A 15,869-nucleotide genomic window follows, 5' to 3' on the forward strand; every position below is an offset into this window, starting at 1 on the left:
GTCACAGAAGTAAACTAAAAAGGAAACATACAGCTTTATCCAGGCGGAATGGCTTTGGTGGACTGACCGGTTATTTCTAAAGACTGTTTTCCTCTTTAAAAACCCAAAACAAAACCATGAGTCTTTAGAAAAAATGTGTGGCATGCTGACCTGACAAAGCAGTGTTTCACAGTAATGAGGTCCAAACAATTAAGCTTGGTACTTGGGGAAACTAATGTTACAGTACAGTTTCCCCAACTAACAGTTTTATTTGTATGGACCTCAGTGGGTGATAGAATGGATTTGTCTTTTGTGACCACTTCCACCAATTCTAGGAGACCGACAAGTGTTTAGTGTAATGAAGCACAAGCACTTCACATAACCTGAGCTGTAACAGCAATTGTAGAAGTATTATATTTGTATTTGCACAATTACAGGCGTGTAGTGAAGGAGCACAATTAATAAAAAAAATAATTATTTTCCCTGGGAAGATAAATATGAGATGGAAATGTCACAAGAAGGCATCAGCACCTTCCTTACAACGGGGGCCTGTTGTGTGAGAAAACAGAAGAGTTGGCACCATCGCTGTATGTTCGGGCCAGGCAGCACAACATTAGAACCTGTAAATATGGACCTTTTGAGCATGAATGTGATTGAAGTTCTGAGAACTTAATTCATATCCACTGAGTAGAATGGATTTTAAGCAGCGTAGAGAAAAACAAAGCACACGCAAAATCTGCACCTATGAAGAAGTTGAGTTCTATGGACCTCTCTGGTACTTGTTCAGGGAAGGCATGTATCTGTATAAGCCCATGTTATTGAAACGGTCATGCCTACTTGTGGAGTTTTGCAGTGGGGATCTCTCAGAGTCATTCATAAGCCTGGGTTTAGACAGCTGACCTGTCAAACAGACCTGTTACTTAACAATATGCAGAGACCGGGCTTTGTGCCTGAATCTTTCCACCATTGTTTTCTTTGAACAGCCTATTTCAGCCATTGGCTTGAAACTTTGTCAATCACATCTTTGCTCAGCCGAGGCTACTAATCTCTCATCCAGTGTTATTGGCTGTTTGGCTATATTCTTCCACTTCTACTCTGATGCTTGCATCGAAATGCATGCAGGACTGATTTACAACTATATCCCTCTGTTTGCTATTGCTGACTCCCCCTTGTCTGTCCGAGTATAACGTGCTAATGATGTATGCTTTAGGGCATTAAATCTAGACCTATTGGCTTTGCCATTGAATGTGACACTTTCCAGGGTTCTTGGGAATTTCAAATACATTGGGGTATTCTGATTAAGTTCTGTCAGTAAAAGAACATAACTAGTAACTGAGTGATTTCAGTTCAAGTCACAACAGCAAAAGATAAAAGCAGAAAATGACCACTACTAAGCTGGAATCATCACATTTGTTTACTGTTAGCATGATGTAACATTTGGCAAGAGTGTGTCTTCAATGCATACCTTTCAATGCAGTCCTCTGTCTGCTAATAGTAACTGTTGCCCAGACACTGTGTGCAAAATATGTTCCACGTACGATTCAAACCATTGACTTTTCTGGCATCTATACAGCACTGGGCCTTGTGCTCTCCACACAGCCACACAGGCCATGTAGTACATTACAGCTGCAGTTCACATTCACAGGGAACTGTGGGTTTGCGGTAAAAGTCAGACGGAGTTTAGCCATGCCTGGAGAACCCAAGTCTGGTTTCTGCAGGCCTCTTGTCAATTGATCGAACGAGCCATGCCTGGACAACCCAAGTCTGGTTTCTGCAGGCCTCTTGTCAATTGATCGAATGAGAAAGTGTTAAACACAAATAGACTGAAACAAATAATTTGCCAACTAAATCTTTACAAGGCGATTTCTGTACCTTTTGTCTGCAAACAAGGTTACTGCACATTAGCACACAGCATTGGCATTCGTAAATAGGCAACAGGACTAGACCCCCGGGGACCTCCTGTAAAAGCAATAACAATCCTCTCTTTGTACACATTCAGTCCGTTTGCTATGAAAACGTTTTGTTGCTTTTCGAATTGCAAATTCCAAGGCGAAGTATTTACTGATTTTTAATCTGCACATATCCATTTTTGTCCACAAGCTTAACATAATTTACTTTTGTGAAAAGACTGAGTAGATCACACCAACAGAACTTTCATAAATTCCCTTAAATAGAACTGACTGTATTTTTGCTTCTGCTAAGAGCTTGGCCCTTTGCCAAAATCGAAATTATTGATGCATCAATGCGTTCCTGGACGCTCTCCACTTTCACGAACCCAAATATTTTTTTACAGGCCCTTGCTTTGGCCCACAAGTACAGTTATGCTGACAGTTGTACTCAAGTATGCAATCAGGCGAGAAGATGAAAATACACTAAAACAAGAATCACACTTCATTAGAACGGTTATCAACTCTGCAACTGTATTTACACAAAATTATGAAAATACTATTTACACGGATTTTTAGCCTGTTTCAAAATATACATCAACATAGAATGAAAAAAATGTATTAAAAGAAACTCATGCCCAGGTCTCTTACCCCTCCCTCCCCTCTCTTTCCCATCCAATTGTTCTTTTTTTCCGAATATATAGTACATGCCAAGCATGGCAAGTGGTACAATCATAGTAACATTATATTACAAACAACAGAGCTTCTCAATCATAATTTAAAATGAAAAACATTACACAGAAAAATAAAAGTTCACTTTTAAAACCTTTGAGCACACAGACACAAATGACAGAAGATACAATCTCTGTATAATAAGGTACACCAGTCATGAAGAAATAAATGACAAGAATACCCGTCCCTCCTCCCCCACAAAAAAATATATGTGTATCTTTAAAGCAATGAAAAATGTAACGGAAAGGAGAAATGGAAATGATATCACTTTAAAGGCACAGTATCCTGCTCTCTTATTTTTGTATATTCCGTTAGTTTCTGGCAAGTTTACAGGTGGTGGATTGATAAGAAATACACTTTACATGCCTTGCCTTACTACCGCAGCTCCCATAACTGAACATAATAAATGTAGCAAATACTTAGAAATACATAAAACACATTATTTACCATCAGACTTACAGGCCTAGCCACTTTTGGTTGTGATAGCAGAAAGGCCTGCTGGGTAGGTCATGCAATTTAGCTTAAAGGCAAAAAAAAAAAATGGCCATGGGCAAACCCACCTGCAAGCAAGGAGATCATGAAACTGTACATATGAGGTTACTGCTTTGTCTTCTGGTCTGGACTGGTTTGCAAGACCGTCATTTGTTTAGATAAATCTAGCAAGTCCTAACGCTTCGCTGGTACTTGGAACTTCAGCATCTTTACCAATAACCATGTGCAAAAGGAGTCTGATGCAGCTTGGAGACATGACTTTCTATCTGGAGCTTCATTCAGATGCTACGGGAGGAGCAATGAACAATGAGTGCCAGTGAGATATGCATGTAAGTATCTGTAGTCACATGGAGAACACTGTATAAAGAAGAGGAATTTATTTTTCTCAACCTTGTGGTGCCAGCAAGGGATTTCTTTGAGATGATTACATGGGGGTCAGAACAAAAAGGAACATACAAACTGCACTTTAGAAAGTGGCACATATACAAAGAGTGGAGAGGGATTGTCTGGATTAGCAGGAGACCAATAATAACAGGCCCCTTGATCCCAACTTGATTGGGATGTTGCGCAATATGGTGACAAGGCGGCAATGGTTTAGATTCTTAGTGGATCACAACAAGAGAAGCTTGCTCCAGGTTTTGACTCTTGTCAAAGTAGAACTTGTAAAGATGGGACTAAGATGGATTTGCTACAGGCAAATAAAAGATGGTTAAGCAGTGCTAAATGAGCATTTCTGGCTGCCAGCAGAAGAAACTTTGGGTGAAAATCATGTATGTGTATGTGACAAACTGAACTTGAAAGTATAAACTATCAGAGTAAAACAAATACTTTGCACATGGAAACAGAACCAAATATCAGTTTCAAAAAGTTATTTTTTGTAGGAAAGGGTAAAAATAGAGATGCCGTAGGTGTTCATAACACACCAGATCCTACTTGAATTGCAATGTATAGTTGATATTAACAAGGTGATAACACAAATGTTCCTTACAACTGAGGGTAAAGCAAAGGAACACTTGGCAAGCATCTTTAAACAGCAGACTGCAAGCCAATGATACAGGAGTATTCTTGGATTGTCCATGAAGACCAATAGGGCTTAAATATATTGAGATAATCCATTGAAAGGATTTTCAAAATAGATCTGTAGAGAGAAAATTGTAGCTGGCTGCAGTTTGGCATACAACAACAAGCAAACAGATATTTAGAAGAAACACTATGACATGTTTCATTGTGGGTTTCTTTGAGGTGCTTATTGTATGTTTACATAGCAGGACTAACCAGTCCAACTTAAGTGTGACACCACATGGAGCAGTCAGGCGTGATGATAAAGACATGTCTGTTTTCAAGTACGTATAGGTACTTAATTGAATACCAAAAATAAATGAATACTCTAGAAGACTCACTTACCCATGTTAGCACTACAGCTAACATCACGGTTTAGGTCAAAATTCCCTTTGTTGTACCATTATCAAATACAAACATTATTTCTGCTCTAGTCTAGGCTACTTAATTGAACAAGCAATGAAAATGTACATCTTCATGTTTGTTTAGGGACAGTTCTTTAAGGAGCAGCTACTGGCCTTCATTGGTCTTCATTTACCTTTATCAGATACCACATCCTCCTGATGACGTCAACTTCATGCCTGCCCCCAACCCAAGCTTCCAATCACCACCAGAACCAAACAAAATACGAAATGCATGAGGATGATACTTTTTCTTCTGTGCTGTTTTCAGTCTATTTGAAATCAGGTATTTGGTCATTCATTTAGAAAATCAAAGTAATCAGCTACATTTCATAAGGATATGCGAGACATTTGAAGTTATATTAGTCTGATGAATCAGCATACATCTTTAATTTTATGGTGATGTCGAAGCCTGTGTTGAAAAATATAGTCCATCCAATGGATTTAACAGTTCTATTTGAAGATTATATATCTTCTTTGAACGTGAACACTTCCCACAAAAATGTTGGCGCATCTGTTAATGAATCCCATTTGCCCCACTAATCCCACTCATATCCCTAGAATATTTCTATCCAAGGGGTACACATCCATCCATGCAGATATTCACAAAGTGTATAACGAGGAGAAAGATTTACACATTATAGCTTATCAGTGCTTTGCTTGTGCAACCAGAGCGTCAAGCCTCTCCTCCGTCACGGCTCTGCCAATTCTTTCCAACTACAAGCACTGAGTGGTGGACTTTGCCTTTCATGGAACCCCGAAAGCATCAAAAAATCAAAAGCGGGACACTGTGCCTTTATGTGCTACGCCATAGGATTCAGAAAGCAGAATGTTCTCTTGTTGTTTTTTCTCCTAGTGTTGAAGACTTTTTTAAAGTCCAGACTATGTACAACCTAGAAATAAATACTGTCCGGATAGGGAAATGGTATGTATATATTTATATATATATATTTATATAGAATTTTTATATTAAAAGGGAAAAATAGAAGTTATGAAAAAAGTCTTGCCAGCAACAGTTTCATGTTTGCGGACTGCTGTCTGGTTGGTGATTTCGACGGTTACGAGGCTTTTTCTGGTCTTGTAGTTCCTTGGCCTTTAGGCCTGCCAGCACCTCCTTGTGAGTGGATGATGTGTGCTTCCAGTAACCCTGACAATACTGGTTAATAAGTCCCATTTCAGGTTGAGTGAGGAGCTGGATGAGATCATGATACTGGGGGTCGTCTAAAGGCCCAGGTGCAATGCCGTGGGGGCCTATTAGAGAGGTCCCTGCACTATTAGCAAGTGGAGCAGGTGGCTCGGAATGGAATAGGACAGCATTGACCGTCTCACGGTTGAGTACATGCAGCTGCACCTTGGCCACGGTGTGCTTGAAGTTGTTCTCAGTGGCAGTGCATAGGTAGATACCACTGTCTGACAACTGAAGTGAGCGTAGAAGAAGACCTTGATCAGTTTTCAGGAATCGCCCTTCAGACCGCATCTGTAAAAAACATAACACAGAAGGAATATTACAAACATAAAATCATAGGCTGTAAAGCAAGCATCTAAACTACATCTTGCACACAACATAACAAACCAGAGTAAAATCTTTAGGTACCACAAACCATGCGTAGAGCCATGTATTATTTTCCCAGTTATTTGCTATGCAGGGAAAAATGTTATCATGGGCTGTTAGTAGACCTACTGTAAATAAAGCTTCAAATAGTCACAGAATATCAAGCAACTGGAGACGTTATCTGCTCTTTTACATCAAGCCTTATAGAGAACAAGGACCAACAACCATAGGGTTTGTAGCAAACTCTGGTCATAGGGGAGTCTTGTCAAATACAGCACAGTGGGAAACTGTTGGTTTGAGTCAGGCACGGACTTTGACTTCACTGTGACAAGCCCAACCCAAGGAACTCAGAGACAGGAGGCAACGCGGAGAGAGGAGGCTACAATTCTGTGTCTAAACTGATGAAGAGATGCGCAGAGCAGCATACAATGACTGGAGAAAGGGAGTGGAGTGGTTGCCTTGTAGGAAGAGCAGCACAGTTGAAACCATTGATGGGGCAGGATAGTTCATGGGCAAGACTGGGAAGAGAGAGATCTTGGAAATACCAGGATGTGGAGTGAGTGGTAAGCTTATAAGCAAGGCTGGTGGAGAAACGCTGCAGTTCTGGGAATAGTAAAAAAAAATGCATAAAAAGAGAGCTGTTCAAGGGAAATACAATTAGGGTGAGAAAGAAGGCAGGTAACTGTTGCGTGGCTCACCAGGGTCTTCCCAGCACCTCTAAATGGACAAGCAAACTTTCAGCAAGATTTTAGCTTGGTAGACTGGTTGATCATGCAAGATGTCGAGTCAGGCTCACTGGATCACCCAAAGTGAAACAGATATCCAGAATTTCACTTCTCAAAGTATTATCTGTGACACAATGTTTCATCTGCCTGGATTTCAAAGTTCAGTCATACATTTTTTTTTAATATACTATAGGAAAACTGGCCATGATGGAAGATGATTTTGTAAAGAGCAATGATCTGAACAAAAACATATGTAAGATCCTTTTCGTGTTTCACAAGAGAAGGCCAGGACTACTAGACCCACCCCCTCCCCGACTGTGAAGGTTGAGACAGTTTGACACTTGTGACCTGTGATTCACCCTACTACATGGCTCTGCAAAGTGGGTCAAGAACACCTCTTCTACACGGGACTCGGCAAGTAGTGATGATGAGCAGGCAATAGCATCTCTGGGATGTACTGTAGGGAACAAGCGCATAGAACTCAGTCAACCAACAGAAATCAACCATATTATTCAGCTCAGCTGTTATCTCTTAGTTAAAAGAAAGTACTTTAATGTTTCAGCACTACAAATACTACACATTTCAACTGGCAGTGCAATTAGAAGAGTGTAATCCCAGTTACGTTCTTCAGTAAGGCACTGTATTCAACCTATGTCACAGTTTCCCTGCTGTACGAAATTTCTAATGGCTACATTCCCTGGAATACTTAGTGTTCACTCAGGCAAAAACTCTTAAATCCAAGCAGCATAGTCTTCTGGCTGTTCTAGTCTCATTCTGGTGGTAATCGGAGTTCCATTTTTTAACTGCTGGATGGCACTGCGGTTCTAGCAATGTGGCGGATGCAGATTTCACACTTGCCCTTGTAGTGGCAGCTTAACTTCTGTTAGGGCCATGGTAGCGATGTTGCGTTGGCACAGGGACTGCTGGGTAGTCAGGGCAGCAGGCTTGGGCAGTGTTACTCTTCTTCAGCAGGTACAACCTCCTCTGCACTCTGTCAGCAGTTAGGCAGCCTTGTAGCAACTAGGCTGTCCATCTACTCCTCCACCAGAATGTGCAAACTTTGATTGGTGTCTCTTTACCTCTGAGATACTGGCTGTCAAGCAGACTCCAGCCCTGGTCATGCAGCTGCTCTTTGAATACTCTGAGGTGCACTCCGTCCATAAGAAATAAGAACACAGAACAAATCGGGGTGGATTTGATTGCCTCTTTAAACACATTTTCCAAATTGGGTGTGGGTGCACGATCTAAGGCTTCAGAACTGGTTTGGACTGAATCTCCTTCAAATGTAATTTTCTGGCTCTTCCTCAGATCAGCTTTGTGCAAGGTGATGGCTTTTACCGCAGAGTGCAATTTGGCTGGCTTTAAGCAGAAGTATCCCAAATAAGAGCATTATGAAGTGCTAGATCTCTGTACCTGGCAGTCAATCAGCTTTCCTGTAACCGTAATCAGGACATGACAAAAAAAACAAAAAAAAAAACACAATGCCTAGAAACTTTCTCACCTTGACCCCAAAAAAAAAAAAAACTGCAGTCCCACCGCTAGACCCTTCTACCTACCATATGTGGACAGGAAAAACTAACCAGCAGGCCTCTGCTAACAAGGTGCTGGTTGAACTTGAAAGGCACGCCTCATCTCTATCCTTCCCCACTTCAGTGTCTGGGTGTCCACATTCCAGCCACATGAAAAAGCCAATACAGTCCCACTGTGAGGGAAATCTCTTCTCATTCTCCGTTTTGTGCCATGCTAATCCAAACCTTTAACCAAAAGGAGCCAGTATACAGTTTTCTCTGTAATACAGGGAAAAGGTTTGGTCACAGAAAAGAGCAACACATGATGATACACTGACACCACGACTTTAAATAAAGCACTCCAGGCAGGCACAATAGTCCAGTGCTCACTATGAAGGCATAATTGATGCACCCCTCCAAGACATTTGACAGGTTCTAGACCTTGCATTATCATGGACCTGCCTACACCTCTTCGCACATGCTAGATTAGCAGGGCCTAAGAAAGTCAGGATGCTTGTTTCCTATCCCAACACAGTGCAACTTCAATATACAAATGTCCTATCTGAGAATGCACTCTAGTATAAATTAAAACCAACCAAAGTACGTCAAGGGATAAGTTGCCAGTTCAAACCTTTATGTTTCAATTCATTTCAACATAGGATATGTGGGTCTACCCAACACTAAGAAAGAATTTGAGTCCAGCATACCTCCATCCTGATTTTTGCTGAATGTTTTTCCCTTAAGTTACATTCTTGGCTTACCCCACAAACGGCCTTTAATTAATAAACCACTTCTAATCTATTAGTTTGTATAATGAAACCAGAAAAGACAAACCAATTGACAAAATAAAAAATTATCAGAAATTAATGTATTGACTGTAGACAACATATTGCCTCATAGATTGGACGTGCGCAGTACTAATCCATGTCTAATATTTGCAAAGGTATGCTTATATTTTTATCACATTTTATCTCTCGAACACCACAGAGTTGTCATTGGTTGCCATCCAGAGTTGTAGACTCCGCACGGACTCCTTCGTGGTCTGTATGAAAATGAATGTTGAGAGTTTATGGCATGAAAAAACTACAACGTATCCAGAATTCCGCAGCCAGGCTACTATTACATGTAAAGCTGCAAGCCCACATCTCCCCTGCCTTGAGAGCACTACACTGGTTACCCGTTGCCAGAAGATGCACTTTCAAGCTGCTTTGTATCACCCACAAAACTATACATGGAACAGGACCGCTTTTTATCAGAAACAAAATAACCAAATACATCCAAAGAAACCTCCGCTCAAGATTGGCACCCTGCCTTAGAACAACACCATACAAGAAAGACTATAGGTGGTACATCCTTCTCTGTTCAAGCAGCCAAACTATGGAATTCATTACCCCCAGCTAGAAGAGCCACAGATAACTTTGTCTTCAGAAAACTGCTCAAGAGTTGGCTCTTTCCTTCATAACCACCATATTCAAACAACTATGGACTGCATATGCCTATGTTGATAAATATTTTTGTCTGATTATGTGTGTATTTCTAGTTATGTATAGTTCTTTAGAAAATATGTATCGCTACTATGTCATAACAATAAAATACACCCACACTCTTTAAGCCTGTTTGACTAAGTATATGTACCCATGGTTCTAATTATGTATTGTATTTGCATATGTGTGTGTACTCATGTGGGTTTGTAAGTGTGTGTGTGTGTATATATATATGTATGTGTGTGTATATGTTGTTTCTCTGCTTGGCATGTTTGTGGGTCATTGCATGGCTCCTGGGTGGGTTGTTATACTAGATATCTATGAATTCCTGCTCTCATCTTATCACACTTATCTACCCATCATCATATATCATGTCTCTATCAAACTATCCTCCATTCCCACTCTGACTCATCCCAAATCCTTTCTACTACTTTCATCTCCTAAATAACTCTGCCTAAGCTCTTCCCTCTGCTTCCACATCTAACTCACCGAACCTCACTCTACTACCCTGACCTCCCACACAACCCTACTAAATTCTCCCTCATTTATCTCACACTGCTACTATGCTCTCCCTAACCCTTCCACATACTCTTCCCTCCTCCATCCCCCTTTACTCATCCCAAGCCTTTGGGATGAGTAAATGAAGGATATACTCCCAATTAACACTTCTGGATTGCTTTCCTCCTCCACTCCTCCATTACTCCATTACTCCAGTCGATCTAACTAACAAACTCTCATATCCGCGGCTCAAATGAACTCATAATACTACTAAAACTGTACTCATTATTTCCCAATACTAATCACTAATTCTTGTTGGGTTCCAGAGTAGCATGCTACTCACCGAAAAGTGCTTCGACGCCTCGTCCGAGGTAGTAAGCGCTATATAAATACTATTACAATACAATTCATTTTGAATATTTTAGATTTTTTGAAAAGCAGGTTGTATTTTGTTCTATTGATATACAAAATAGTGAAAGGCTTCTATATATTAAAGTCTGTTTCATGAAAGAATAATGATACTTATTCTTTATTCATTGTTTCACATTGTTACTTATGTGAATGAGCTAAGAAATGGAGATATCAATATTTAGATAAAGTTGGTTAATCTAAAAACCAGATATGTTCAAGCATTCAGTTCCGATTCTCTTTCTATAATCTTGTATAGGGCTTCAATAAAATAAGTCCCTGATGCCGTTAAGTATCCTTTTTACAATGAGTTTAACTTATTTTTTTAATGAGAATTAATTGAAAAAAACAGCTGACAGATGTTTAGAGCTCCAGCATGCTTTTCTTAAGAGTTTTCTCACGGCATTGGGTTATAGTAAACGTACATAATACATATGAGGCACTTAGTAAGCGTGTGTGCCTTCTGTTTAAAGAAATGTATGTACAGCCATGGACAAGAGGCTTATGCACATTTCACGTTACGGAATCCCTGCTTTAAGCTACTGCTTTAAGCTACATAACTCTGTGGTACTCATTCCAACATACCACCTTTCTATCAAGGAGTTACGTTTTTGATAAACAGAGGATAACTTAATTGAACAAAACTCAGTGAAGGCCATAAGCCTAGTTGTTTATTTTGTGTCTCAATATGCTTCCCTTCTTCTAAGTGAGTGGACTCTCGTCCATTCTATTGATTTAATGCCTGTGGGGATATCTGATGATTGTACAGTTACCAGTCTCGGCAAAGACCAACAAGCCCCAAGTCTAATACCTGTGGTCATAGGCTCAGTGGTGACTCCTCCGCAAAGGATGAGGAGCGCCCCCCACTGTGCATAAAAATAAAATAACACAATGTTATTAGCATTTTATTTTTCAGTGAAAGCCAGGTTAGGGTGGGGCGGGGCTGGTGGAGGACTGGAAGAGGAGTTTAGTGCACCATAAATGTGCATGACGCTTTGGCCACCCAAACAGACATGCGCACATTTCTGCACCAGGTTCCATTGCACAGCCGGGTGGAGAATATGCACAGGCTCCCATTCCCTGCCTGAGCGTCCAAGCAGGCCGCTCAGACCAATCATAACACTGCTATCATGCCTGTGACAGCAGCATTGTTATTGGCTTAGGGAACTCTAAGCCAAGGGAGCCTGTGCGCTTCCATGCTGCCAGGAAGGGAAGAAGACGAAGGAGAGGCGGTGGCTGTTCACAGACAAGTGAAGTTTTATTTATGTATTCATTTTCTTCCTCTCTGTCTCTCTGTTTCCCCAAGCCCACCCTCCCCCAGTATTTTTTTTTAACGAGCCCGCCACTTCCTGGGCTGTATTTGTCGTAATTCCAGCCACTTTATACTGAGCCATTTGGTCAATGCTTTCTTAGCTAGGAACGGACTGAATCTTGAGCAGATATTTCATATTTCTTTTTCAATTAATTTCATCCAAAGCAATCAGTTTTGATGCGTATTGTGGATAACTAGGTTGAGGAAAAACCGACCAGAGACACCTAAAGTAAATCCTTCCAAGGTCAATAAAAAGGATATCATCACATTTTGTAATACTAACAGCGGATACTTGAAGTGGCAAAACTGCGGTATGAAGCACTAGACAAAAGCAATTTTGAAAGCTACCCTCACCTACAGCACACCTTTCTACCCCTTGACTGAGACTTGCCAGAGGTCTGCATGCATGCTTGTATGTGAGTGCACACATGCATGCATGTGTGACAGGGGCAGCCAGGTTTGAAGACTAAGTCAAATTAATTCTCAAATGATAAGATCCAGATCAGCAAAAGAGTTATTAAAACAAAGATGAGCGAGAGCCCTTCAACTAGTGCCAGAATCTACTCAACTCTTTTCAACACTCTGCGGATAACGTCTGAAAAGAAGGGTGTACTTGTAATTTCCAGGATCCTGCCCACTGCTGCCAAGCAACCCAAAATAAGCAGTGCGACTCGGAAAGCCTTTGTGTTCACTTCCAGTGCCAGGGGAGCGGGTGGGACAGAAACAGGAAGAGTTTACTTTCCCCCATGGTCCCTATGGCGTGACTTATCTCTGGGAAAGGACTGCTTCTCTAGTCTCCCTATGATATGATGCAGCATAAGTGCCCCAGTACCTACAGAGAACTGGGGAAGGAAGGGTGGGGCTAGCAGAGTCACCGGGCTCTGTACGATAGAAGAAAGCCATGTGCATGGGAACATCAGTGTTGCTGGCCTTACATAAGGGCTGGCAAAATTGTAATTCTGTTTGCTGGAGAAAGAAAGCAGTATGCAAATCCTGTGCTATTAGTGAAGCTTTGAAAATTGTGCTCTTTAGACAACTTTAAGTGATAAGTTTTCATGCAAAACGTTTTTTGGCAATTGGATTTTCCTGATAAAAATATTTTCAAGTGAAAATCCTCACAAAAAAGATTTTATTGTTTTTATTTTTTTATCCATCAAGTTTTTGAAAATGTAAGGTTTATTTGTCTAGGCGAAACTCATCAAGTTAAGCGACCTCTCGGTAGTGTCGCTTCCTTTAACGTTAGCATCTTTAATTAAATCTTACCATCTCTTACACTTTTGGGGTTCTTATTTAACAATGGCCTTGTGCTCTTACTCATGCTACTGGCAGAAGTTTGCCATTTTGTTTTAAAGGCGTTTGACCACATGTGCAACACTGATGTTGTCTCACCACTCGCATCATACATTTTAATGACATCGTACCCATTCCCATTCTACTTTTCTCAAAGTTTAGATGGAGTTTCACTAAGTCTTACTATCACTGGTCTGGTAAGCGCCATTTTTGCTCATTACTGAATGACATCACACTCCAAATTTAAGGTGGTCTTGGCTCTCTTACTGCTGGCCTTACGCACTTCAGTTAATAGTTATTCTTTCCTAAAATCACTGACATTTTTATTCTGTGGATTTTATTTGTTGTGGCTGCTGGTGTTCACTATTGATGTTTAATAATCCAGGCCGGCCTGTGTCATTTGACCCTCCCATCGTCTAAAAGTAAACCACCTCACCTCAGTGGTGTGGAAAGTAATGAAAATGTCACTTACCCAGTGTACATCTGTTCGTGGCATCAGTCGCTGTAGATTCGCATGTTTTGCATAGCTCGCCATCTGGTGTTGGGCCGGAGTGTTACAAGTTGTTTTTCTTCGAAGAAGTCTTTCGAGTCACGGGACCGAGTGACTCCTCCTTTTGTCTCCATTGCGCATGGGCGTCGACTCCATCTTCGATTGTTTTTCCCCCGCAGAGGGTGAGGTAGGAGTTGAATTGTAGTAATAGTGCCCATGCAATGGAGTGACTAAGTATGTACCTATTTAAGGTTGAGATGATACATATACAAATAGTTGAAGGTAACTTCCAAACTGCTACAGGCTCCCGGGGAGGCGGGTGGGCACATGCGAATCTACAGCGACTGATGCCACGAACAGATGTACACTGGGTAAGTGACATTTTCAGTTCGATGGCATCTGTCGCTGTAGATACGCATGTTTTGCATAGACTAGTAAGCAGTTATCTCCCCAAAAGCGGTGGCTCAGCCTGTAGGAGTGGAAGTAGTTTGAAATAATGTTCTTAATACGGCTTGACCTACTGTGGCTTGTTGTGCGGATAACACATCTACACAGTAGTGCTTGGTGAATGTGTGAGGCGTAGACCATGTGGCTGCCTTACATATTTCTTGCATTGGGATGTTTCCTAGAAAGGCCATGGTAGCACCCTTCTTTCTGGTTGAGTGTGCCCTTGGTGTAATGGGCAGCTGTCGTTTAGCTTTAAGGTAGCAGATTTGGATGCATTTAACTATCCATCTGGCTATACCTTGTTTTGATATTGGGTTTCCTGCATGAGGTTTTTGAAATGCAATAAATAGTTGTTTAGTCTTTCTGATGTTCTTTGTTCTGTCAATGTAATACATTAATGCTCTTTTGACATCTAATGTATGTAGTGCCCTTTCAGCTACGGTATCTGGCTGTGGAAAGAACACTGGAAGTTCCACTGTTTGATTTAGATGGAACAGTGAAATAACCTTTGGCAAAAATTTAGGATTAGTCCTTAGGACGACTTTATTCTTGTGTAGTTGTATAAAATGTTCTTGTATTGTAAACGCCTGAATCTCGCTTACTCTTCTTAGGGAAGTAATGGCGATGAGAAATGCAACTTTCCAGGTTAGGAACTGTATTTCGCAGGAGTGCATGGGTTCAAAAGGTGGACCCATAAGTCTAGTTAGGACAACATTTAGGTTCCATGAAGGAACAGGTGGTGTTCTTGGTGGTATAATTCTCCTAAGGCCCTCCATGAATGCTTTAATGACTGGTATCTTATATAGGGAAGTTGAATAGGTAGTCTGCAGGTATGCAGATACTGCTGCAAGGTGTATTTTAATGGAAGAGAAAGCCAGGTTAGATTTTTGTAAGTGAAGCAAGTAACCCACTACATGTTTTGGAGTTGTGTGTAATGGTTGTATTTGATTAATATGGCAGTAGCAAACAAACCTCTTCCATTTACTTGCATAGCAGTGCCTGGTGGATGGCCTTCTGGCTTGCTTTATGACTTCCATACATTCTTGGGTAAGTTGTAAGTGCCCGAATTCTAGGATCTCAGGAGCCAGATTGCTAGATTCAGCGATGCTGGATCTGGGTGTCTGATCTTTTGGTTGTGTTGTGTCAACAGATCTGGCCTGTTGGGCAATTTGATGTAGGGTACTACTGATAGGTCTAGCAGCGTTGTGTACCAGGGTTGCCTTGCCCAAGTTGGTGCTATTAATATGAGTTTGAGTTTGTTTTGACTGAGTTTGTTTACCAGGTAAGGAAGGAGAGGGAGAGGAGGAAAAGCGTAAGCAAATATCCCTGACCAGTTCATCCATAGGGCATTGCCTTGGGACTGTTTGTGTGGGTATCTGGATGCGAAGTTTTGGCATTTTGCGTTCTCCTTCGTCGCAAACAAGTCTATTTGAGGTGTTCCCCAGAGTTTGAAATAGGTGTTCAGAATTTGAGGGTGAATTTCCCATTCGTGGACCTGTTGGTGATCTCGAGAGAGGTTGTCTGCGAGTTGATTTTGTGTGTTTGGCACTAATTCGATTGCATTCTTTTGCAATAGTGCCTGCACTTCTATCTCCAGGAGATTGGA

At 41.1% G+C, this 15,869-nt stretch overlaps 1 protein-coding gene across 3 annotated transcripts in view; it reads right to left on the reverse strand.

Moving 5' to 3' along the window:
* Positions 1 to 1,375: 1,375 nt before the first annotated feature.
* Positions 1,376 to 15,869, reverse strand: part of SEMA3F (semaphorin 3F) — a 274,062-nt gene continuing 259,568 nt past the window's right edge. For all 3 annotated transcript variants that reach the window (XM_069206827.1, XM_069206825.1, XM_069206826.1), the window contains one exon: positions 1,376 to 6,026. In XM_069206827.1, coding sequence (XP_069062928.1) covers positions 5,568 to 6,026 — 459 coding nt within the window. In that variant the 3' untranslated portion in view covers positions 1,376 to 5,567. The remainder of the gene's footprint in view (positions 6,027 to 15,869) is intronic.

Source organism: Pleurodeles waltl, chromosome 9 (assembly GCF_031143425.1).
Source record: "Pleurodeles waltl isolate 20211129_DDA chromosome 9, aPleWal1.hap1.20221129, whole genome shotgun sequence".
NCBI classification, from domain to species: Eukaryota; Metazoa; Chordata; class Amphibia; order Caudata; family Salamandridae; genus Pleurodeles; species Pleurodeles waltl.